The sequence below is a fragment of the Hirundo rustica genome, chromosome 4, assembly GCF_015227805.2.
Source record: "Hirundo rustica isolate bHirRus1 chromosome 4, bHirRus1.pri.v3, whole genome shotgun sequence".
Lineage (NCBI taxonomy): Eukaryota > Metazoa > Chordata > Aves > Passeriformes > Hirundinidae > Hirundo > Hirundo rustica.
This window is the reverse complement of record NC_053453.1, coordinates 52,941,680-52,966,789: the sequence shown is the minus strand read 5'-3', so window position 1 is coordinate 52,966,789 and position 25,110 is coordinate 52,941,680. Positions and strand designations below refer to the sequence as shown.

Below are 25,110 nucleotides of genomic sequence, written 5' to 3'. Positions count from 1 at the left end.
CTTCAATTACACCATCTCTCTGCCTGAGCTCTGACACGTTCTCCATCTTGGCCTTAAAACTCAAAATTAGGCTGACCCTTTCCCACGGAAACCCTGTCTGGCGCTGGCCAGGCAGCAGATCGGAGCGTAGGGCAGACTCTTGTGCATCCGCATGGGAATGCTGCAAGTGCTCAGAAGAGGCTGTGGCAATTTGACAGAGCCACTTCTCCTCGTTTCCCCAGCGAGCTTCCCAGCGTGTCCATATGATAAACGGCAAGTTGGAGAGGTGTTGGCACCGAGGCTTTGTTTGTAATGTGCTGCTTCTCCAAATTCCCATGAAATGTCGAGGAAGGGTGTGCTATAATTCTGCTTCCTCTGACCTTTCGCTCGCTCTCGGCTGCAAGGGGTGAGGTCCCACGGTTGTGTTTCGGTACGTTTGGAGCGGTGCTGTCCAGGGAGCGGAGCGAGGGTGGCAGTGTTACGGTTTGGTTTGGCTTTGTTTTCCTTCCCGAAGATGGGCCCAACGTGGAAGAAGGCAGGGAAAAACTGAATTGAGAAAAGGTAGCTTCTGCGGTTAGGGTGCACGACCGGGAGTCAGCAGACGCAGGTTCTATTTCTGGCGCCGCAGCAAAACTTCCTGATGTCGCTGGGCAAGGCGGCTCACGCATCCCCACCTCGCCTCGCCTCCCTCCCGCCAAACAGCGAGCGCTCCCGCCCTCGCTCGCCCCACGGGGCGCGGGGAGAGATGCCGAGGGGGCGGCTCTGCCGCGGGGCTGCGGGCGGCACAGCGGCTCTGCCTCGGCTCCGCAGCATCTCCGGGAGGCACCGCCCGGCCCAGCGCTCGCTAACGCAGCCCGCTCGCTAAGGCAGCCCCGGCCCCGCACGCCGCGGCGGCCCCCATCCGCGGCGCTCCTTTGTGCGGGAGGCGGGGGGCGGCCGGGCCGTGCCCCTGGGGGCGGGCGGCCCGCGGCGGCCCGGGGGGGCGGGCGGGCGCGCCGGGGGAGGAGACAGGCGGCGAGGGCGGCACAAAAGGGGCTGCTGCAGCCCTGCCCGCCGCTGCCGGCGGGGCTCAGCTCGCCGCGGCTCCGCAGCGGGCGCATCTTTTCCCGTGGCTGGGAGGAGGCGACGGGCCGCTCCGAGGCGGAGGAAGGAGGCGGGGGGCTCCGGGCTCGCCTCTCGCCTCCCCGCGGCCGGCGCCTCGCCATGCCGGGGGGCGGCGGGCGGGCCGGGGGCGAGCGGCAGCCTCGCCCCGCCCGGGGCCCGGCGGGCACCGACGCTGCGCCGGCCGGGGGTGAGTGAGCGAGCGGGTAGCGGGGCTGGGGCGGCGGGCAGAGCACGCCCCGGGGGAGCCGCCCCGGGGCTGCGGGGAGCGGCGGCGGGACCTCCATCGCTCCGTCCCCCCCCCCCGCCACCTGCAAGTTGTGCCTCGGCCCGGGGGTGCGGCGTCATCCCCTGCGAGCGCAGCCGGAGAGGCTTCCCCAGCCGAGCCCCCACCTTCGCGCTCTTTATTTATTTATATTAGTGCTATTTTTTTTATTCCCTTCCCCCCCACCCCCCCATAATCCCGGCATCCCCTGCTAGGGAGCATCGGCTGTAGGGAGGAGGGAGGTGATGCTGCCAGCCCCCTACCCCGCAGCGGAGGGCTCGCCGGGGATGGAGGCACCCTCCCTTCGGCCGGGGCGCTGCACCGAAGGCCCATCTGCTGCCCGGGCTCGGCTTGCGAAGAGGGCACGGGTTGGGGATGCATGCCAAGCCTGCAGCAAGCGAAAAGGAGTAGCAGGAGTATGTGCGTGGGAGGGAAAACATCCATACAAATAAATGTGTATCGTCAAACGTCCCCTCTGCCCTGCTCTGTCTCCGTGCCAGATGGCTGCAGTCCCCCCGTTCGGGGCTGGCCGCGAAGGGACACGGGCGCCCAAGTTCTCCCCACTCGTGCTGGGCTCTCGGCTTGTTTGTGGGCTGGAATAGCTGTGTGTCCTATCGGGGTGATACAGACTGGTTTACCTCGGTCCTTGCGAGAGTTTTGCTCCCTGGACAAGCGTGAGGAGGTCTATGGGAACACGGCATCTTCTGCAGCTCTAGACTTCCTCAGACAGCTCGGTAAGGGAGGGAGCGTGTTGCGGGAAGGAGAGAGGCTTCTCTCAGTGCCTCAGCTCGTGGTTTTCCTTCGGGGATTTCCACATGCTGCGTTTCCTCGAGCGGCGCCTGGATTGCACGGGAGCCTTGCCGATTTCTCAGAAATGATGCTGGGGTCTTGCATTTCTCTTTTTCACCCTAGGGCAGAGCTTGGGTTAGGAGCCTGCCTGCCCTGTCTCCAGAACATAGTGTGGGTGCTGAGCACCTCACCTGCTATAGAACAACCCCCAGTTAATTCCAAATCGCTCTTCTTTAGTGGGAAGTTCAAGCCTGTGAAAACACTCAGTGGCACCCCTGCTAACAAATATGACTTGAGTCACCTGGAACCCTCAAGCCTGTGCAAACTGAATTTCAAATTCTTGCCTACGATTGCCCCTGTGTCCCTCACCTTGGCAGGGTGTGAGTCAGCAGGAACTTCTCAGGTTCCCTCCCCAAATGGTGTCTCTTGTGCTCTGTAGGTTCCCCCTGCAGCAGTGGTGTTTAAGTCCAGCTGGCACCTGTGATTTAGGAAGCACTGGCAAGTTCCTGTTGCAGCAGCCTGGCTGCTGCGGACTTCTCAGAGGGCAGAAATCAAGCAGGATCTGCCATTTGTTGCTTGACCCTCAGGCAATCTCTGAGGGAAGGAAGGACTATGGGTATCCCTCTACTCACAAACCTCCAGTTTCTAAAGGCACCCTAAACACAGCTCTAGCGCCTGTGCATGTTTCAGCCCCAGTAGAAGTGCTGGAACATGGGAATCCACAAGCTAGAGTGGGAGAAGAGTAGTCCTTTGTGCTATTGCTGGGGAGGGAGTCTCCAGCCCCCCGCCGTAGCACTATAAAACAAGCATTTAGTGAAAGTCATTGCAAACTGCAGAAGAGGAGTAAAGCTGTAGGCTCTTCTACTGCATGTTGCAAAACTCCCTCAAAGATTTATAGCTCCTCTCCACCTTCAGGTGATTTTATGGTAGGGGTAAGCAACCCACTGCAAGGTATAGCATTCCTTTCTTTGAGGACTCAGTTATACCTGCATAGCTTGTTTATTAACACCCTGGATTATAGCAATTGTATCCTTAGGAGAGAGAGTGGATTCTTGCTAGCTGCAGGTGTGGTTTTTTGCCCAGTTCCTAATTTGGTGGCCCAGCTGCTGTTTTTTTGTCTAGTGTACCTTTGGTCCTAGGTGCTGCTGTGGCTCACCTCCATTAGAGGTGCCCTCCACACTCTTGTTTCCAAAGTGATTTTGGTGGCTGAGTTGCCCGCTTGCTTTCCTCCCTCTCTGCAAATGCTGGTAAGATGGGAAAAAGAGTAGCTTGTGTGGCATGCAGGGGTTGCCTTAGCAAGGTCAGGAAGAGTGTGTGGAGAACAGTGTACTTACATGAATGTTAGCTTCAGTGGTGCTCGCAACTATGAACTTACCTGAAGCACTTGTGCTCAGGCTGACAGTGATAGCTGGTCTGGAGGCTTGCTGGGGCTGCACGGAGAGCACAGAGCCTGTTGAACCTCGGCCAGGCCCATGGCAGGCACAGACACACTCGGTGTGTTTGCCTGAGGAGCGTACCTGTAAGGTTTGTATGCTTGTGGGCTTCCCATGTGCCTTGTGTTTACCTTTCTCCTCCTTCTCCCACGCACAGCTGGCCAAGTACAGTGTGACACTGGGGCTTTCCAGATTGGTGTAACATGCTTACTGCATGCCTTTGAGAGATGCTTGTGTGACAAACATGGGTGGCTGTTTGCTGGGTGTGTGTAGCAATGCACACGGGTCCTGCTGGGTGCACTTAACCATGAGACGCAGGCGCTTCTGCTATTTATGCCTGCAATAGATCTGTAGCATGTAAGCAGTCGTTGGTATGGCAGTTGTTCAGGGCAGTGCACACAGGTGTTGTGCATGTTCAGTGTGTGAAGGGCATCTCAGGATAGACAAGTTAATCTCTGTCCCTCCCTTGCTTTGACCTGTCAGCAAGCAGAAATAGATAATTTGTCTCATGGAAGGGTTTATAGCTGAGTTTTCAGCTTGCTGAGTCTGAGCTTCCTCCTCTCTTGAGAACAGCATCTTTAAGGTGCACCTGCTGTCCCAAATTGACACCCCTATACCACCCCAGCCTCTGTGCTGGATCATAAAGGTGGAAGAAGGAAGTGTGGGAGTTTGGTGATGGATAGATGGGGCAAGGTGGGCCAGCATTCATTCCTAACAGCCGATTAGGTTTTAGGTGGGGTTAGTTGCTCTAAAATGAGCCCTTTGTACATTGTTGGAATCTGTGACCCAATCAGTGGGATGTAGCTGGAGGAGGTGGTGCTATCGAAGACTGGTACAGCTGTCAGTAACTCTGGCAGAGAGGAAGGCAGAGAGCATACTTAGTGGCACAAGAGATGTCTTCATGACTTTAAGTCAGTGGAGGTGCCTTAAAGGGCTGGTCTGTGTTATCAACCCTGATTACAGAAGCAGAAAAGCATGGGTAATTGTGCCCATGTGTTTTCTGCCACTGTCACCCATCAGTTCTGCACAAAAGGTCAGGCTGCACTTTGGTAGCACAAAATGCCATCAGGACATTACAATGAAATATTTCTGTGGTATCTGAAATTTGGGGAAGGTAGGCGCATGGGGCAGTGCAATCTAGGGGGATGTGGAAGGTGTCTTAGGAATGCCAGCTGTTCCCCATCCTGGATGTTCGTGGAAAGGTAGTGACATAACTGCAGTGCACATGTGGACCATTTTGTCGGGTCAGTGAGGCAGGCTGGCCTTGAGGAGCTGTGAGCGAGCTGCATGGAGGGGCCAAGCCTGGCATCGTGGGCAGTTTTGGGTCGGGTTTGGGGCGCTTTGATAGCATTAGGTGAGCATCTTGCCAGGACTGGGCCGTGCCACAGCAGCAGCGCTGGGTGGAGTGCCAGCACTAGCTGCTTGTGCTAGAGGCCAGGGCAGAGCTGGTGAGTTCCCCTTCTCCTGAGGAAGGTGAAGAGAAATGCTGTGTGCTGGAGCAGTGGTGTAGGATTTACAAAAGCACTCTATGCCTGCGTCCTTGTGGAATAAACTCTGGCTGCGTATCTCAGGAAGGAAGAAACATGATTCCTTTACCTTCTTCTTTTTCTGACTTCTTTGTGCTCCTTGGCATGCAGACCCTTTACTTCCCAAAACTCTTCCTGAAAGTGCAGGTATCTCCTGCTCTTCAGACCTCTGAACATCTGTAGCAGGGTGGGTGTATTTTTGTGCTCAGAAACTTGCTCAGTAGAGCTGATAGGTGAAAGGGAGTGCAGAACTGCACTTTGAGCTTTCATCAGGCAGGCTGAGGGAAGAAGCAGCACAAAGGGAGCTGGCTGCCTTACAAGCAGCAAGGGCTTGTTCTGGAGTTGTAATTTTGGAAGTGATTATGCCTTGCTTTAGGACAGCAGAAGTTATGTGAGCTGCTCGCTGTTGGGGCCTTGGCCTTTTGTACTGAGATAACCCCCCTAGCTGAATAGGCAGCTTGATGACCTCAGCTAAGGTTCCTTGTTTCACCACCTAGGGGAGTGCTGAGGCCTGTGTCTACATAGGCTTTTTCCAAAACATCAGCCGTGGCTGTAGAGTATGGCCACACTGTGCGTTGCCAGAAGTCTTTTTCAGCCTGTAATGCACAAATTACAAGCGAGAGGAGAGGGGGACGTGGCTGACCGGAAGAGAGAATAGCAGAGAGGGCTTCTCTTCTTTCTGAGGATTATCTGTCTTGCATTTTGACAGAATTTCTCTCCAAGGGCCTTGAAGCAACCTATTAAGCTTCTTTTAATTAGGTAAGCCATTACCAGAGTAGAAGAGTCTATCACATTCCCCACACAGGGAAACTGAGGCACAGAGCACGGCTGTGCTTTGCCCAGTGGCAAACGCAGGGGCTTCTCAGGAGAGTGGCAACCAAAGTGACACATTCCCTGTACTTGGCTTGCTGCTGGCTGTCTCGGAAATCCCGGAGAACAGCTGGATGTGGGTGCTGAGCCAGGGGTTATCAATGACTTTCTGGTCACTGCTTGGGTTCTGCAGCCCTTTTCACATAGATATTGTCTCCTCCTTGATCTGCTGCCTAATCTATAGTCCCAGCTCCCTTTCCCTCAGAGTGTTGTTATCCCCTCGGTGTGTAAATCTGTACAGATTGGGCTAGGGTTAGTGGGCAGACTCAAACTCCATGCTTTCTTCAAGGCTTTGGAGTAATTTTTATTTTGGGATATTGCTACGTTGTCTCTTGCATGTTGGCAAAGCTGCAGCAAGCAGGTTTGGAGCACACCTGAGAGACTAATGCAAGTCAGCCGTGCTGACAGCTGTGAAACCTGTGAACTAAGCGCAGGTGCCTCGTCCTGGTGTGCAGGTACAGAACTGAACAGAAAGCCAGGGAGACAGCATGGCAAAGAGTCATGAAAGGGAGTCTCTCTCCTAGATGCTGAGCCCTTTAAGAATGGGAAGGTAAGACAGAGCACTGAGATTTTAAGCCGGTTGTGCCGAGGCTGAAGAAAGGGCTACAGCAGTGCTTTCAGTTCTTCCTTCATCTAACACAGATACCTCTAGCTGGGCAGCAGGGAAAAGGAGGAGGATGGAGGCCTGTGCCAGCTGAGCACATTGGGCACGGACAGATCTTGGAGGCTGCAGCAGCTAGGAAAGGTAGCGTTTTGGAAGAAGGATTTGTCTGTAGGGGCTGAGAGTGCACGGTGCTCACTGTGTGTGAGGAAGTTGTGTTTTCATGGAGCTTGTAGCGTGAGGGCTGGCTCTGAGGCAGAGCAAAGGGCAGGGTGAATGAGGAGAGCGGTCCCCTGGAGTGATCAGCGTGAGCTGCGCTCTGTTGCTTAATGACCCCATTTCCAAGGGAAACTTTGGAAGCCCTGATACTCGGGGAGGCAGAATCTCCAAAAGGCAGAAGACTGGGGGCAGCAGAACCGACTGTTTCTCTCTGCTTTCAGCTCAGCCTTCCCTGAGTTTTGTGTTAGCCAAACTCTTCCTTCTTTACCACTCCAGCATTGGGTTTTTTTGTTCCCTCTTCTCCTTCCCACCTGCCCCAGCAGCCCTTTCTTCCCAGCCTCACTGTGCCAATGCTGTCTAGCTGCAGCTTTTCCCACCTAATCCGATCCATGGAGGCAAGACATACTGAGCAGCCTTGCCTGAAGGGGATGCAATTTTCTACATTTGCTCCTGGGGCCATGTGAGGTCCCTGGAGATGAGGTGGGTTAAAGGAGTTTCCCCATCAGCTCTGTCCCCAAATACCTCCTCTCCTGCCCTTGCTCGGTGCAGCCCTGTGAGCAAGTGGCCAGTGTGCTCTCAGATCTGCGCTATTGGCACAAGGTCTCAGTGGCCTCAGAATCCCTACCCAGCAGTAACTTCTGGAGGAAGGGTTGACCACACCTGCATTCAGCTTGGTCAGGGGGACGATGGGATTGCTTTTGCATAATTTAGCAGTTTCTTGAATTATTTATAGTGCAGTTGTGCTCTGGAACACAGTCTTCTCACTTCCCGTGAGCACTGGGGGGGAGGGAAGGGGAGTTTGTCAGGCGTCCAGAGTCTATCACTTAGTGATGAGGAAGTGCTGTGGGCTTCCTTTCTGCCCGTGTTTGTTTGCACATGGCTGTGTGCAGCTGAACTGCCCTGAAAATGCAGTTCTGGTTTCTGCACCGCTCAGGTGTCTGATACTGCTGAGCATGTCTCTGGCTTGGGACTGTGCAAAGAGGTTCCTGAGTTCAGAGGCTTGTCTTTGCAGTAAACAAACTGTGTCAAGCTGGAGACAATGAATCTGGTGCTTTGATTTGGTCCCTCACTCAGTTGCAGTGCTGTGTTGTGGATTGGGGACAGGATCTTCTGGACTGTTCTCTAAAATATTTAGATACTTGAAAGCATGTTTCTTCTTTCAAAGGCCCATCTTGTATTGCCAAAGTGTTTTTAGATTTGTCATGACACGGTCCATTGGACTTTACACAAGATCATTAGGACCCGAGCACTTGTAGATCACGTGGCTGAGTAGCAAACCGTGCAGCTGAAATTCCCATCACTTCTCAGTGATTTAACCCTGAAGAGAAATCACCTGAGGGCAGAGGCAGGCTGGGGCAATTTTTTACAAGCTCTTGCAGCAGTGGGACATCATGAAGATGAGCTGGGTAGCCCAGCTATGTATGAGCTCAATGCCCTTTGTTTCTCTGCCTCACTATGGCAGGTTGTACCACACAGGTGGACTGCCTTGCTTGTCCTGTTGACTTCCAACATGACCACAGCTCTCCTCCTGCACCACATCCTTCTTGTTCATAACCAATTTCTATAATATGCTTACACATTTGTTATTTCGCCTTTCCTTCCTTTTTGACCTGTTTGTGGCAGCTGACTTCTGAGAAGCACAGTTCAATATAAATGTTTGTGTTACTGAGGACCTGAAAGGGGAGGAAAAAGGCTGAAGGTGGAGAAAGAAAGAAACTTGGCCTGTAATCAAGTGACTGTGGTAGTAAACTGCTCTGTCTGTTGTACAGTTGAGCAGAAGTGCTCAGCTTCCCTGTTTCTTTTGCACAGTGCCCATTTGCAGCTTTTGTGTTTGGGGCAAAGTTGGACATGTAATCTCTGTATGTTCCCTGGATAAACTGTGCTGTTCCACCTTGCCCTGGCTTGGTTCTTGGTTTCATCAGCTTGAAAAAATGGTTTATGTCTTGTCAGGGACATCAGCAGCTGGCTAAACACAAATTTCCTCCTCATCCTTCTCGAGAAATAAGGCAGCCTAAAGGGAGAATGTGAAGAAATGGTCCCCAAATCTGTGTGATGTCCAGGATGGCATTTGATTTTGCTGATGAAGATCAACTTTCTTCCTCTCTCCCTCTAGACCTGCTCTCAGTTCTTTCTGCTTGGATTAATCTGGAGATCAGGGCACTGCTTTGCTTTGTGAAAGGGAATGTTTGTGCAGAAGTAGTAAACATATTGTTGAGACTCAGGCCTGCTGCAATGCCTGTAAACCAGATCCAGTTGTCTCAAGGAGGCAGAAGAGTGGTTTGTGTGACCCTGAGTTAAGTGCATTAAGAGGCTTTTGATTTCATTTTGAGAAACTGCCCCTTTTCATGGTACCATGTGCCTGTTATTGGCATAGAGCTGTGACTGCAGAATTGATTCATGGGGATTTAATCCAAGGGGCTGCAATGCTGCATCAGAAGGATAACGTAAGCAGGGGGTCCTCCTTGTCTCTGCAAGCCAGAGCCCCGTAGCTCATGTCCTTTGTCCAGCCCAGAGGTGGGAGTCTGGGCTTATTCCTGCTTTGGGGCAAGGCATTGAAGAGCTCTCTGCCTATCAGCACTTTCTTTCTGAAAATAATAACAAAGTGAAGTGGCAGCGGGGGATCCAGGCAGCACTGTGTCGAGGTCTTGCCTAAGTCATGAAGGAGGAAATGAAGAACAAAGGCAGAAGAGACAAATAAATAAGGGTCTGTTTGTGGTCCAAGAAAAATCCCCATGGGCTTGTGTAACATTCTCGGGAAGATGTGACACTCCCTGGGCTGGGAATAGTTTTTGAGAAATGAAAGGAAGGAGGTGGCGGGGGGCGGGGGGAAGGCAGGAGAGTGATCAGTGGGCGTTGGGGAAGAGGAGGGAGAGACACCCCAGAGAAACCTCTCAGCATGGAGCCAGGTTTCTCCGGCTGTTTCTGGCTAAGAGGGGTTAATGCTCTTTGCATGGGATTGGCTGGTCACCAGGCATTCAGAGTAGAGGGGGATCCGGGGGCTGCCAGGCAGGACCCCTGTGGCCTGAGGAGGAGGGGAAGGAAGAGGCTCTTCCAAACAGTGATATATCGGCTACTGTGGGAAAGTGAGCATGCTGCCAAGCCCCAAGCAGTTGGTGATGGATGGGGGAGGAAAGAGGGTGGGGATGGAGGTCCAGTTCTTCTCCTGGCTGCTAGGACCTTGCTGCTATTCCATTGCCTCTCTTTGTTTATTGTCTTCCTGGGGTTTAATTGGTTCCCCTCCTTGATCCATCCTGGAGAGCCTTTATCCTGGGGATGCACAAACAACTGCCACCCGCTTCAAAAATAGCTGGAGTTAACATGGTTTCTCCTGCCTGCGTGGGTCTGTGCCCTTCACCCATCACCATGGCATCAGCGCTGTCTTGCCTCTTTCCTCTTTTAAGTGCTCTGGACCCACAGGCCACAGACTTCACTTTCCTCTGGGCTGTTCAACCTGCATCTCCCTGTTGCTTGGGCTGTCACACAGTCCCTGCTTCCCTTTGCAGAAGACCTTTGTGCCTGATCTGGTGTGTCTGCCATGTGCTCTTCACCCGTGGACCCGCAGGTCTGAGGATAATCTGGACTGTTCATCTTGGAGCTGTTCTCATGTTCTCAGGATTTGTGGCTTGTGCTCCACTTGCTTGGCCTGCATGGAGTGCCTGCCAGGATCTGTGTTGAAAGCAGTCGGCTGTTGCTGCTTCTTCCAGTTCCCTCCTTGAGATGTGCTCCTTCTCTGATGCTGCTGGGAAGAATTAGTGAGCTCACGGTGTTTGAATGGGGGCCTTGTTGGAGATTTTGTTAGATGAACAGCGCCTAAAGTTCTGTAGTTTTGAGAGTCTAAAGGTGTATCTACATGTTTTGCTCAGAAATGAACTGGTGAAATAATTTAGAAAGTTTCTGCTGGTCAGCTGCTTGTTCCCATGCCTAGGCGTTTTCTTCGAGTTTATTTTTAACCCAGTTAGATCTGCTGCTGATATGGCTGTAAAAGCAGACTTTCCTGTGATTGACAACTTCAATTCATACAACTGACAGCTGAGGGATGGGTAAACTGTGATGGTGGTGAGTGGGGGGGGACCTCTGTCACAGCAGCCTGTGTTGTCACATGCCTCACGTGAAGTCTCTGAAGGCATGATTTGGTTTTGACCTGTCCCTCTTTGTAAGGCACCAAAACTAGCAGGGAGATCTTGCATGCTTGTTTGATTACCCCATGGTCTGTCTGAAGACTTAAGTTGCCTTTTTGTGTAGTGTTGTCCCTTTTCCCTTTCCCGTTCCTCATGATGGAGTATTCCTTCCCTGTAAGATACCAGAAGACCTAACCAGCTCTGTTTTGTGGTGACTGACTGCTGTGCAGTTGGAGCAGTCAACAGCAGCAGTCCCAGATTTGTCTGGGAGAAGCGCCTCGCGTCCTGGGTGAGCGCAATGAACGATGCCTCAGCTTGCCCTCCGATGTTTTCGGAGAGACCCAGCCTTGGAGCCAAGTGGTGACGCAATCTCCAGGGCCATCACAGCAGGCTTCCTGGAACCAGATGTTTTGAGGTGGCAATAAGCAGGGCTGAGGAAGACTCCTTCCAGGATATCAGGAGTAAGTGAGGGAGAAAGGTGCTGCTTCTCCTAGAGTGGAAAGAGTGCTCAGACTAGTGACGCTAAGTAATTAAAGGTGCAGCTTCTGCGAGCCTCTATGGAAATTCCTATGGTGGATTTAGTTGGGGAGACAAGCTACAAAGGAGCCCAGCATATCAGAAGGATACTGAGAATAATATTTGGTAGATTCCAATGGAGTTGGAAATGCAGCTTAGTTTCCTTTAGCATGCAGTACTGCACCCTTGCGATGTCCAGGTACTTCTTGGATAAAATTAAATTGGTGTCCTGTAGACTATTACTGGATTTCACTAGAGTTTTCTAGTCTTTTCTGAGATCTTCTTTTAAACCGGGGGTTGGAAAATTAGATAATTATGCTACTATCAGTAATATGGTAGCTACAGTAGGAATAGTCTATTTGAATGGAGGGTTTTATAATGGACTCTGGAGGTGTTCAGATGTTGGTCTGTTCTGCTGACTTCTGGAAGATTGATCTTGAGACAAAATCCTGTCAACAAAGACCACTTTATCTCCAGGTCCTATGTGTTCTGTAGGGAGGGTTAAGAGCTACTTTGTTCCACAGTGTGCAGCTGTCTCACTGTGACTGAGGTGTAGCATCTAAAATAACCAAGGCTTAGCCCACTGAAGGGGCAGGACAAGACACTTGAGAGAACTGATGAAACAATGAAAGTCCATGGGAAGTGTGGATTCTGAAGATACTGTGCTTGCAGAGGTGAAGAGGTGTGAGCAGCCACAGCACTTAAAAAGCTGGAGGCTTTGTGTTGCATCCATCTTAATTTCTGTGCAGCAGATTGTAGCTACTGGTCTGGAGCACTTGGGTCTCCTAGAACAATGCATAAAAGAGATACTTGGCTTGTTTATTTTTTGACTGTAGATGCTGGAGGTCTGTTGAGACTTAGCAAGGTCTTGCACACAATCTGGAGACTGTGGTTGACAGGTACATTATGTGTCTGCCTTCCCTGGGAAGGGAAGGCAATGCCTTTCTTTGTACTGTGCTGTCACCCTTCCCTGGCCAACCTCCAACCTTAGTTTTGTGTAGATTCATCCTTTAGCTAACTTTTTTCCTCAGTCTGGTTTCCTTCTGACTTGACGAGACCTATTACTGGTGTGTGGGTGGCAGCTCTGGGAGGCAAATAGAAGTTAGGGTGGCACACTGTTGGGTGGTTACCTTACCACTCTTTTTACCTGTCTGTGGAAATGGAGGGAAAGTGTTTAGGACAGAGCCTTGCTGTCCCTCAGCCTGACCTTGCTTGGAGAGTGACCGTGCTGGATGGCTTGATCCAGCTGTTTGGGCTGGCACCACGTCAATGGCACCTTGTGGTCAGTTGCCTCAAGGCTGCAAAGGAATCACAGAGTGAGATTGCTGTTTTGCATTATTGCTGTGGGCAACAGCTCTTGATGAAGGACACAGAAGAATTTTTTATTCTGTCCTTGGAACTAGAAGGGAAGCTGATATGGACCTGCTTACATTCAAACCACCTTACGCTGTGACTGCCAGAGCTTCTTGCTGACATCCTTGTAGCTTGCAGTCTCTGAAAACACTGTGGCATCCTTCATGTGGGAGATGCTGAGCCCTAGCTACCTTCCGGTACATCCTGTTTCTCTCAGATTTTCCTGCAATGTAGGATAATCTTCTTTTCCTACCCTTAAGCAAAGTGCAGTCCTGCTGTCCCAGAGCTTGTTTTAGTTGTTGACAAATACTAAGTTTTATGGTTTCTCCTTCTGTGGATGTTTGCAGGACAAAAGTAACTTGCGGTTTTTGGAGGTACTGTAGCTCTGATGCCTGCTTGGTTCCTGTGCTTGGGGATGGCAGGTAGACCTAGTACTCCAGAAACATGGAGCCTGTTCCATTTCTCTCTAGCTGGAGCAGAGAGAGTTGGGCACTCCATGTGGAGTGGGGGGGTGGAAGTCATACTGGCCTCTTTATCTGCCATGTGAAAGCAATTCTAATTTGAATTGCTGCTTTGTGTTGAAGTGTCTGAGTGATCTGCAAATATGTTACTGCATGGGTGTTATGGAATGACTTTAGGCAGAGGAGATGAGCATTTTGGTATCAGGGGAAAACCAGGAGCTTCTGCTCTGACTTGTTCTCCATGACTGCTTTTTCCCTGTAACCATGGGAGAGGTCTAAGGAGTCTTGAGTCCCATGCCCTAACAAGATGGGGTAGCCTGTATCCAGCAGCCTGTGGTGTGGCCTCTTGCCAGTGTTCTCCAGAAAAGAACACTGGGGCTGGTGAACTGCCAGCTCTTATCTGTGCATATCTTTCTCTCTGGCTTCTTGAAAGAAAAGTGTATTATTTCAGGATGGTATAAATCAACCGGTCAACACAGTATAAAATGGTAACAGGTGCCTGGGGATAACTCACGTGCATAACACTTCTAGCTTTCCTCCTTTTCTGAAAGCACTTCCCCTGCATGGTAGAGACAGAACTTCAAGCAAGGAAATATCAAAGGATCCCTTACAAAAAGAAGCTTTCAGCTTCTCTCTCTGGGACCGAGTGTTGCTGAAGCAGTTTATAACTCTGTGTTCCCTAAAGAGCTTTGTCTTAATGGAGCTGACTGTCCATACTACTTCGGGCTCTTTCTTCTACTTGAGCATTAAAGCTTTTCTTGCTGCTGTTTTTAACCTGACAGCCACTTGATCACTCTCCCAGAGATCAAGTTGACTTTTTTTTTTCCCTTCTTCAGTCAAATTGTCAGAAGGGAAATACCTCTTCTAGCTGTTTTCTGTGTTCCTGGTCACTGATGGCTGCTTTGTGTTGGAGCAGCTGCGCTCTTCTGTGACAAACTGAGATGTCTCCCTGACTGGTACCTCCTTTCTCATTTCCACCACATGTAAAGGTTTTGGATGGGGAGCGTGGGTAATCTTTGCTTGCTGGCCTTTGTCTCCAACTACCTGCCACTAGACACATCTCTGACTGCAGGGCTGATCAGAGGATATGGGAGGGGATACATGACTGATGGTATTTACTGCTTTGGCTCACCCAAGGGTGCATGAGAGTTCTCCACTCCCTGGCAGAAGAATCTCTGGCATGTGAGAATGAAGGTGGTTCCCAGGGAAGGGATTTTGACAAGGCACACACCTCGCTTCTTTGCTTCCCCTCTTCCAGGATGGGTTAGGAAATGGGTTCGTGTTCCCACTCCCTACCAAAACCAACTGAGCAGTGAAAATTGCCTCCTGGGCCATGTCAGCAGCAGAACAGCAGAGGGTACTGCAGGGCCAGCTTGCTTGGCAGAGCAGCCTGGGAGGGCTGTCCACACCAGCCCGATGCAGGAGCGGAGGCAGTGCAGCCCTGCCCGGAGCTGATTGTGCCTGTGGGTGAAGAGCTGCAGAGCCACATGCTGAGCCTGACAGATACTGATGTATGCAAATGTCAGGTGAGGAAAATATGCTTTGCTTCCTAAAACCATGCATCCTGCTATGTTGACACGGCATGCTACATCTCAGCCGAGCAGTTTATTGAATTTCAAGAGTTATGGCTTTTTGTCTGGGAATTTACTGTGGCATGAAGAGCATCACAGCTATCTGAGAAGATGATGTGCAGTGTGTGATTCCTTCAGCCCTGGCTTGGCCCAGAGGAAGCTGGCTGCCCTGCATTTGTGTGTCCTGTAGGAACTGGAGCGAAACCAGCATTACCTGGCAATCATTGGGATTGCTGTATTGGAGCAGGTCAGCTGTTCATCTTGCCCAGGTTACAGCATCTGAGAAAGCAGCCTGATGTCTGGAAGTAATGCCTTGGAGAAGTCACATGACATCTGACTGGAGAAAGCTGCACTCATTTACCAGTGAGGGACGCTTTCTACTGACACCCAGTCACTGCTAATTTGGTGGGCTTTGGGCATTTTTGTGCTCTTCTCTTCCCCACACAAGACAGATTAAAAACCGGTGATGTGCTAGGAAAAGGCATTGAATATTCCTCTACCTTACAAATGATCTTGCTGCTTCTGCAAGACATTAACAGAGCCTTAAGAAAAAAAAAAATCGGGTAGGAAGAGATGCTCATGAGGTTTTCTGCAGTCCCTTGTTTTGCCCCCATGAAGAAACTTTGACAGCAGTCTCCAAGATGATCTTTTATGGCTTTTAACAGAAGAATATCCAGCCCCTTGGTGGCTGTGCCACTACAAAGGTGATGTCCCACCAGCTGAGCCATGACCAGTCATGTGAGGTCGGGCTGTGGAGCTGTGGTGGATGGGTTCTGGAAGCTAGGGTCTGCTGTGGTGCAGCCCCCTGAGGAGAGCCATTTCCTCCCTTTCCACGTGCCTGACAAGATGGTCTCCCAGGCGCCCAGAGCCAGCACCTTGCCCTGCTGCTGACTTGTGTTGTGGCAAAGTATATCAAAACCCCTACTAAACATTAACTAATAGAATCAAGCTCTCTCTCCTTTTTCCTTGTTTATTTTTCTTTCAATTTTTTTCCCTCCCATGGCCATGCTGTAACTTTTCCATCAGCTTCAGGCTTGCAGTCCTTCGGTCAGAGCCTAATCTGGGACTCCTTGCCCTGCCACCTGAGCACTGACAATGCTAGTGGATGATGACTTCCACTAGAAATGTGACCACCAAGTGTCCTGAAATGCTGTTGCTGAGCTGTAAGGTACAACTGTGGACAGCCCTTCTGCCAAAGTCCATGTCAGAGCCATCTGTGGAAAGCGAGATATGTTTTCCTTTGGGCAGTTGCCATCTGTCTAAATGCTTTATGGCTTTTCACTTCAGTATTAAATTCTCCTCAAGTTAATCAGTAAACACACTTTGCTGTATTTTACCTAATACGCTCTGAAGTGGTGGGAGTGGGTTGGGTTCTTCTTCCCTCTGCCCACACACCTGCCCACATGTCAGCTTTGAGGAGCCTGTGGGGCTGTTCCCCCATGATCCCCAGGAGCAGGGACTGCCTCCAGTGAAGGTGTTGCTGGCACCATGGTGTGCCAGGTGGAGCCTTTGTAAGTGATGGTGCCTCTCAGGAACTTTGGCCCTGGAAGGGAGACTGCGCCAGGGAGAGAACCACCAGAATGCAGGATGTGGAGGAGGTGAAGTGGTACGTAGCACATGCATGGGGATCTCTGCCTCTTTGTCACTGCAGGAAGGATGGAAGGCTCCAAGACAGCCTCTGTCTTGAAAACTACTTTTGGGTGACCTTTTTCCTATGCTCACTTCTGCCCCAGCTTGCCTTTGCCTAAACAGCAGATGGTGAGCGCCTTTTCTCCTTTTCCTTGATGAAGCACTGAGTGAGATTAGGTGGGGGTTTTTTTGGGGTGGTTCCTTTTTGGTGGTGTGGTGGTTTTTTTTGGTGGTGTGTTTTTTTTTTTTTTCCCCCTCTGAATTGTAGTCTTCAATCACTTCTCTGCCTGACAGCAGCTCTATGTTCCCTGCCTGGGCTGGTGGAGGGAAGGATGAAGGCAATATTTCATGTTGTTTGGAGGGAAGGGCTCTGCACCGCTGGCTTCTTCCTGGCCTGACATGGATCCATCATGATGGCATAGTATTACTGGTGGAGACAGCTAGGCATGTATTTTTGTCACCTTGATCCAGATACAGGAAAATCTCAGCATCTGGTCCACAGATAGTAAAAAGCAAATGGCAACGTATGGCGATACAGTGGACTTGAGAATCACAGGTAGGAGAAGAGTAAATGTGACAGGATCCTGATTTTATTTTTGTTTTTCTGTCCTCCGTGTGAACTTGGGTAGTATTTCCTAAGAACAAGAGTGGTTTTTTAGGGTGTGTGTTGAACAAACACTGTAAAGATCTGGAGAGTGTAGGCTGCCTCTGGCAGTCTGACTAATGATCTTGGTCCTTTAAAACCGCCTCTCTTGCACTGGTCATGTTTCAACCATACCCCCTCCAGCTCTCTCACCCTTCCTGCACTCTGCTCTCTTCATTTTCCCCCAACCCTCCGGTGATGCACCTCTGAGGAGGTTTACATTCATTCAATTTCCATCAGTGAATAGGGACTAATCTGCCAAGTGTGGTGAGTTCACTAGACCATGAATTCCTGTTATTCTGGATTTCCTGTCTTTCTACCCTGTTGCCAGTGCCTTTCTTGTCTTTGTGGATTTATGAGACTGATCTAGCAGAGGTTCAGCTTGGTGTAACCCAGCTGAAGCGAAAGGCCCACTGAAGATGGCAGGGGGTGGGGGAGTAGTTCTTGGAGTGAAGTCTCTAAAGATGCAGGCTGAATTTAGACCAGCATTCCTGCTTTCCCCAAACTGTTTTTCTAACGGTGGTAAACATTTTGCACTTCAATAACTACTGAATGTGACTTTCCTTTTCATGGCTCTTCCACAGGATGAAGATGAGACGCCATAAACTCTTTCTGACTCTCTGCATGGCTGGTCTCTGCCTCATCTCCTTCTTGCACTTCCTAAAGGCCCTTTCCTATGTCACCTTCCCCAGGGAGCTGGCTTCACTTAGTCCCAACCTCGTCTCCAGCTTCTTCTGGAACAATGCCCCTGTCATGCCTCAGGTCAGCCCTGAGCCAGGGGCTGCGGAGCTCCTACGCACACCCCTGTATTCCCACTCCCCCTTGCTCCAGCCCTTGTCTCCCAGCAGAGCCAGCGAAGAGCTGCACAAGGTTGAGTTTGTGCTGCCAGAAGACTCAACAGAATACTTTGTCCGTACCAAAGCCGGTGGCATTTGCTTTAAACCAGGCACCAAGGTGTTGGAGAAGCCACCTGTGGGAGGTCGGCAGGAGGAGCGAGCGGATGGCGCAGCCTCAGGGCAGCCGGCTCGGAAGCCGCTGAGCGCCGGCGGAAGCAAGCGGCGCAAGTGGGTGGAATGCGTGTGTCTGCCGGGCTGGCACGGCCCCAGCTGTGGGGTCCCCACCGTGGTCCAGTACTCCAACCTGCCCACCAAGGACCGCCTCGTGCCGCGGGAAATTCCCCGGCGGGTCATCAACGCCATCAATGTCAACCACGAGTTTGACCTGCTGGACGTCCGCTTCCATGAGCTGGGAGATGTGGTGGATGCTTTTGTGGTGTGCGAGTCCAACTTCACAGCCTACGGAGAGCCGCGGCCCCTCAAGTTCCGCGAGATGCTCCTAAATGGCTCCTTTGACTACATCCGCCACAAGGTGCTTTACGTCTTCCTGGACCACTTTCCCCCCGGTGGCCGCCAGGACGGCTGGATTGCTGACGATTACCTGCGCACCTTCCTCACCCGGGATGGTATCTCTCGCCTCCGCAACCTGCGCCCAGACGACGTCTTCATCATCGATGATGCTGACGAGATCCCGGCCCGTGACGGCGTGCTCTTCCTCAAGCTCTACGATGGCTGGACAGAGCCCTTTGCCTTTCACATGCGCAAGTCGCTCTACGGCTTCTTCTGGAAGCAACCGGGCACCTTGGAGGTGGTCTCGGGCTGCACCATGGGGATGCTCCAGGCTGTCTATGCTACCGATGGGATACGTTTGCGACGCCGTGAGTACTACACCATGCCCGGGTTTCGGCAGTACGAGAACAGCACGGGACACATCCTGGTACAGTGGTCACTGGGCAGCCCCCTCCACTTTGCTGGCTGGCACTGCTCCTGGTGTTTCACTCCAGAGGGGATCTACTTCAAACTGGTGTCAGCCCAGAATGGGGACTTTCCCCGCTGGGGTGACTACGAGGACAAACGAGACCTCAATTACATCCGGGAGCTGATCCGGACTGGTGGCTGGTTTGATGGTACTATGCAGGAGTATCCCCCTGCTGACCCCAAGGAGCAGATGTATGCTCCCAAGTACCTGCTTAAGAACTACCAGCGGTTCCGCTACTTGTTGGAGAACCCCTACCGGAAGGCGGAGGGCGCTGGTTGAGGCCACGGAGACTCAGACTTGGGTGTGAAATCAGAACTTCACAACAAAGGGAAAGAGTCGGGTGTTTTCATCTGTTCCTTTTCTTCTTTTGTTTCCTTTGTTTAGGGGCAGGGTGTGCCGTTTTTCTGGGGTTTCTGCCCTCCCTCACTTCCTGTTCCTCTTCCCTTCGTCCCAGGGTGATGCCTGGGAACCCAATTTACTCAGTCACATGAAGGGAGGCCTGGGCAGGAGGAAGAGAGATGTTGAGGACCCCTTCTGTAGTAGCATAAAGACTTCCTTGCATCTTCCAAACCTCTCCTGCTGGCTGGAGAGAATCTCTGCAGCCAGATGGCAGATTTTCCTCAGGGGGAGGCTGAGAGGGTCCCATGGGGAGAGAGGGCAGCTGTTCCCATCCACCCTCATCCTTTGTGGATTGGAGCAAGCACAGATGCAAGCCTGGGCTATTCAGTGAGCATGTGAGTCAGCAGGCACAAACTTTTGTGAGTGGTTGCGTGTGCAGATGTGTGTCACTGGCGTTTTTTGGATGAGTGAATGTACAAAAGCATCTCAGTATGCTGCCTTTTTTTTTTTCCCTTTTTTTTTTTAATATACCTCTATATTTTAAGGGTATTTTGGGGAAGGGAAATCCTTTGCTTTCAAGGTGTCCTTCTCAAAATGCAGCCTCTTGCACTTATGTGGCTTAATGCATTCTGTTGTGGGCTGGATCTTGCCCCGGTACTCTACCAGTCCTGGAGCAGATCGATAGGAAGCAGAGGAGAAAGTTTGGTTTGAGGGGGTTTTCTGCTCGTTTTTCCCCCCTTGCCCCCACAACACTGTATGGACTTGTCCTACAGAAGCCAAAGCATCTTCCCTGCAGTACATGCTTCTCTTGGGGCTGGGATAAGCTGCAGGGGACTCAGTCGGATGGTGGAAGTGTATATTTGCAAGTGCATGGTTGCCTGTGTGCATGAGTGCTCGCATGCATGGGTTTGGTGTGCACCTGGGTGTTTGTTACCAGTGTTGGGGCGGAAGAGGACGTAGTGGGGCTTTGCTGTGTGTGCTTGTAGAAAATGATGGGATCCAGAAGCTGTAATCTCAGTATTGGCATGGGTGACTTCTTGGGCAATTCACAGGAGAGGACCAGGGATAGAACTGGCTCTGCATAGCAGTGCTGCACATATGGGACTGTTGCATGCCTCTTTGGCTGCCTTTAGAGCCTTGCAGGCTGTGCCTGTAGCAGGGCTGCTGCTTACATGTGCTGGCTACTCCTTCTTACCATGGAGTAATAAAAGGGAGAAGAGGAAGGGCAAAGTGCTGATTGTTGTGGGCAAACAAAGCCTATCAAGGCACGGGATCCATCTGTCTGCCCTTAAGGTGTGAGAGAGCTCATGAGGAAACAGGCCATGGCCAGATTCTCCCTGGCGCCAAGACACTGTTTGGGGACCATCATGCAATCCAGAGTGTGTGCCCCCACATCTGTAGCCTGGGCCATGCAGAGAAGACGTGGAGAGGACAAAGGATCTCGGAGGGTGCTAGTTGCAGCTGGTTGGGCTGGTGTCTGCTCAGGCACAGACAGTGAGGATCTGGCCTGCTGTTGTATTCGATTGTTTAGCTCACTGAGGAGGCAGATTCTTGTTTCCACCCTTACCACCACCCTTCCTTAGCAGATGGCTTGACAGAGTGCCCAGAGCCTTGGTTGTAGTGGGCAGAGGGTGAAAAACATAATAGACTTGCTCTCTTAGCCTTGCAGTGGAAAGACTGATTCATGTTCCAAGCAGAAGTCATATGGAGGAGGATAAAGAAGAAGGCATTGACACAAAGAAGTGTGGCCTTTCTGGCCAGCTGTTCTAAAGCAGGAGGGTTTTCATTGCCCTTAACTCCATCAGGGCTCTATGGTCCTGTGTTGCCCAGCATGTGCCACCCTTGTGCTGCATTCCTCCCTATGTCTCTCTCTCTTTTGCCCTCCTAGTCCCCTCTCTAGAGAAGGGAAAATTGTCAACTAAATTAACTTGCTTGCCTAATAAGGCTGAGACTGGAATAGAAAGACAAATGTTTTTTTCTGATCAAATTGAGATGCAGTTCACCTTAGCTTCTTCCACATGTTGTGTGCCATAATGCCTGCTTAGAAGAACTGAAGGAACCTCTTTTTTTGTTATTATTTTTGGTTTCTTTAAAATCGCTGTTCTCAGTTCAGTTGTATCTTCCCCACAGGCAGAGAAGCCCCTTTGGGAAGTGGGTGGACAGCCAAACTCTGCTAGGCAGAATGCTCTTCCCTCCCAGAGGGAAGTTGTGGCTTTTTTAAGTCTAGACTTATTGATGTAGCAGAAGGAGCTCCTGTCACAGTGATGGAGTTTTGGTACTGGGCAACTCTGTGAAGGACTTAGGTGTAGGGAGATTGTAGAGAAATGGGGTCCCAGCTGAGAAAGAAGAAGCCTATATTGAGCAAGATGAAAGCCATAGCACTGAGGGTGCAGCACAGGGGAAAGATGCTTTCCCCAGGGAAAGCTGGAGGAGAGCAGCAGGTGTGTTAGCTCATGCAATTCAGCAGCAGAAAAGTATGGAAGGAAGAAACCATTTTTCATGATAATTCTGAGGTGTGAGCCTGAGGTCTGCTCTTGGATCTTTTGACTTTGCCTTGTCTCCGTGATAATAGAAGGCCAGTGCCAGGCTTTGCTGGAGACAGAGGAGAAAGACAAGCCAGTCTTTGTATGGGTGCTTTGTCAGCACCAGAGCCCCACTTCAGCAGGAGCTAAAGTTCACGTGTGCTGCGGCTTCACCTCCTTATCTCCCACAGTGGGAGCAGCCTCTCCTCTGATATCAGCCCTCCCCACACATGACCATCCTTGGGGATTTTTAGTGCACAGCAGTCACATTTTAAGTGTTGAGGTATGACCCTTGTCTCTTGGGAATTTGATAAGCCCACAGCTGCAGTATCTGCGTCTCCTGTTCCTGAAGTACAGCCTGTTGCTTTCTCTCCTCCATTATTTGCTCTACATTCTCCTCCCTCTGATGTGTCTTTCCCTTCTGATCCCTTAGGCTGGAGAAGAAGGTGTTGCTGGAACTCTTCTGCAGAACTCCTGCTCTGCCTGCCTCCTGGACTTACTCACTTCCTTATTCTTAGGAAATTAAATTTAAACCAGACTTCTTGTTGTAGTGGGAGAAAGGGGCTTTACAGATGAAATGCATTTTTTATTGCTTCTCTTTCTCAAGAATTGTTTAAACGTTTCTTGATTTAAGGCCAAACCAGTCAATGTTTGTCTAATTTGTCTGGCTAACCCTGTATTTATTATCCTTAGGGAGCTAGACTGCTTGTCATTAAAAATCTTCCTTCTTATCCCTGAAGGGAACAGACACTACTAAGCTGGCTTTCACAACAGTGATTTTTCCAAGGTTGTGGCTTACCCTCTGCTCAGTCTTGCCTGTGCTGCCTCTGCTGGGACCTCTGCAGCCAGGTTCTGGTGGGACAGCCACCCCTCCATGCAACTGCCACAAGAGGGAAGTCAAAAGTATGTGGGTATGTGAGTTGGTGAGAGAGGCAAAGCAGGTGGCAGGTTTGTGTCAGATCCTTGTTTCTCAGTGCTGGACTTGGAGGTGAGCACCGAAGCTCCTTCATCGTATCTGAACCAGGTTCTGGAATTTGAGAAGGGGGAGACCAAGAACCTTGTCCTGGCACTGGGCTGGAACTGGGATCAGACTACCAGAGCCTGATGTCTGTGGGTTGTTGCAGCCAAAACTGTCCATTGGACGGGGGTATGCATCACCAGCCTTTTCCCACAGCCTTCTTCAGCCTTGTGCTTTTTCATTCTCAAAACCTTTTTTACCTTCAATTTGGTAAAAAGTGGGGCCATGAAATAGGTGAAGCAGTGTGTGGCACACCCAAGCCTTGCAATTCTTTCTGTCTCTTGTTGTCCTTGTGCTTCCCACCTAGAATGAGATTGTGTGCCTATGCATGGCTTTGTACTTGAGAATGCCTCTTCCTCTTTTGCCCCAAGCGAAAGTAAGGACATGGGCTTTGGTGGACCTGCAGCAGGTGAGCTTGCTAAAGCAGAAGGAGTAGGGCAGGTTAGACATATTTGCCCATCTGGGGGTAATGCTACACCCAAGTGACAGAAAAGATATGGTGACTTTGTGCCTGTGGTTGGTATGGAGGATGACATGCTCAAGCCCATTCTTGCTGTTGCATTCTCTGATCCCTGTGTCCTGCTGAGATGTTTGCTGTTGTGCTGCCCAGGTCAACCTACTCTGTGTCTCTGTGACAGATAAACCAAGGAAACCAGAGTAAACAAGGAAACCGAGTTGGCACGGAGGGAGGGTGTCGGAGCAGAATGGGTGTTCATTCCCCTCTGCCTGCCTTGCTGTTTCCTTGTGGGATGGTGTCTCTTCCCCTCCTCAGGGCAAGAGGCTTGGGCTCTTGCCAGGGCTCTCTCCCTATGTTCCAGCTCCTGCTGGCAATCTCTGTGGCTGCTATGCCTCTGCACTGTGAAGATGTGTGTCCAGGGTCACTCCTGGTTCCATTAGTGAACACTGGTGGAGAGGGAAGGGATGGCTTGTCCTGGCTTCACTGACCTCTAACCTTGAGGAGAAAGGAGGGAAGTGAGTGGGAGAATGGATCCTGTATCCTTCCATCATTGTGTTCTCCCTACCCTCCCTAAAACCCTCCTTTCTGATTTGTGAGACATTGGACAAACTCACTCCTATTATGGAAAGGGAAAGGGGAACTGGAGGGTAAGGGGGTGGCAGGTGGGGTTCAGATCCAGCATTGAGAAAGAAGAACTGTTTCTAATGCAATATATTGACATTTTAAACTTTTGGGCACTACAGGTAATGGATTAAGAAGGGATCTGAAATACTCTGAAACTACGAATTCAAACCACTGTTTTTTCTTGCCTGTGTGGATGATGATGCAGTATCATCTTGGAGGTGGTTGAGCAGCACTTCTGAGCCTGGGGGTCACCTGGACCCTACTGCTGGTGTTGCTCCTGGAGGGGCTCCAGGACACCCTGCTTTGAAAAAAGAATGCGTGGACTTGCCAAAAAACTAAAAAGAAAAGAAAAAAATAAGAGCATCTGCAAAGCTCCTTTCAATTCTGTAATTTATAAACAGCAAGTAATAATGAACTTTTTGTAAGGATAAATCAAATGTACATTCTGAAATCATTTTCTCTGTAAATGGTTGGATTTCATTTCACCCTTAAAGGGATGCTTAAAAGGAGGAGATAATAATAAAAATTTAAAAAAAATCACAAAGTATGAAAAGAAAGCAAGATGTGTAACAGCTTTTATTTCTGATTGCCTGGCCAAGGGGGCTGCTGGAAAATGGAGTGAGGGAACTTCCCTAACTCGGCAGAGCACTGTTCCCAAGAAGGGAGATTGAAGGGGAGCCTAGCTGGCGTGGGGACTGATTCCTGGTTTTGTAGGCCCATGTCAGACCTAATCTGCATGTTAGGTGAGTATGAACATGTAAAGGAACATGAGTGCGGAATGATGGCTGCTGTGTGGTTCTCAGAAGAGCTGATGGACGTGGTAAGCAGCATCATCTCATAAAATGGTCCCTTGACGCTATCTTTGCTCCTTTGGATGCATCCATTTTTCCAAGTAAAGCCCTGGAAACCCTGGAGCCTCAAATTAAACTTCCCCACTGCAGAAATGCCTCTCTTGTGGCTGACTTTTGGCATGGTGTATGAGAGAACGTGACCTCCTTGTTTTGGTTTATTTTTAAACCTGTCTGCTGTAGTTTTGGCTGTTCTGTTGCTTGGTATCAAAGTCTGGTCCTGCTCTGAATCCTCCTAACCATCTGGCCTCCGCAGAGCTTTTGGCAAGGGCTTTTTGCAAGCTCATGTGTCATCTACAGCTACTTAATTTTTTTACTTTTTAAAGTGTCTTATGCTTCAGGCTCATTCCTGATTCCATTTAGAGGCAGTGATGGTAAGCATCGTAGGTCATTTTCCTTGTAATTATTAGCTC

General features: G+C 50.6%; 1 protein-coding gene across 6 annotated transcripts; it reads left to right on the top strand.

Moving 5' to 3' along the window:
• The first annotated feature begins 450 nt into the window (after positions 1–450).
• Positions 451–24,793, top strand: MGAT3 (beta-1,4-mannosyl-glycoprotein 4-beta-N-acetylglucosaminyltransferase). Of its 6 annotated transcripts, none has more exons than XM_040062448.2 (3): positions 13,063–16,987; positions 17,659–18,788; positions 23,969–24,793. In XM_040062448.2, the coding sequence occupies exons 2-3, from the start codon at positions 17,660–17,662 to the stop codon at positions 24,073–24,075; spliced, it is 1,236 nt and encodes a 411-aa protein (XP_039918382.1). In that variant the 5' UTR covers positions 13,063–16,987; position 17,659; the 3' UTR covers positions 24,076–24,793. The 6 variants fall into 6 exon arrangements, with proteins under 6 accessions (XP_039918381.1, XP_039918380.1, XP_039918382.1 ...); XM_040062445.2 differs by having other exon boundaries at positions 13,176–16,408; positions 16,903–16,987; positions 17,659–24,793; XM_040062444.2 differs by having other exon boundaries at positions 13,176–16,408; positions 16,729–16,987; positions 17,659–24,793.
• The last annotated feature ends 317 nt before the right edge of the window (positions 24,794–25,110 follow it).

What these genes read in the sequence shown, in the direction of transcription:
- MGAT3 (XM_040062447.2), top strand. Translation starts at nt 17,660, where the DNA reads ATGAAGATGAGACGCCATAAACTCTTTCTGACTCTCTGCATGGCTGGT.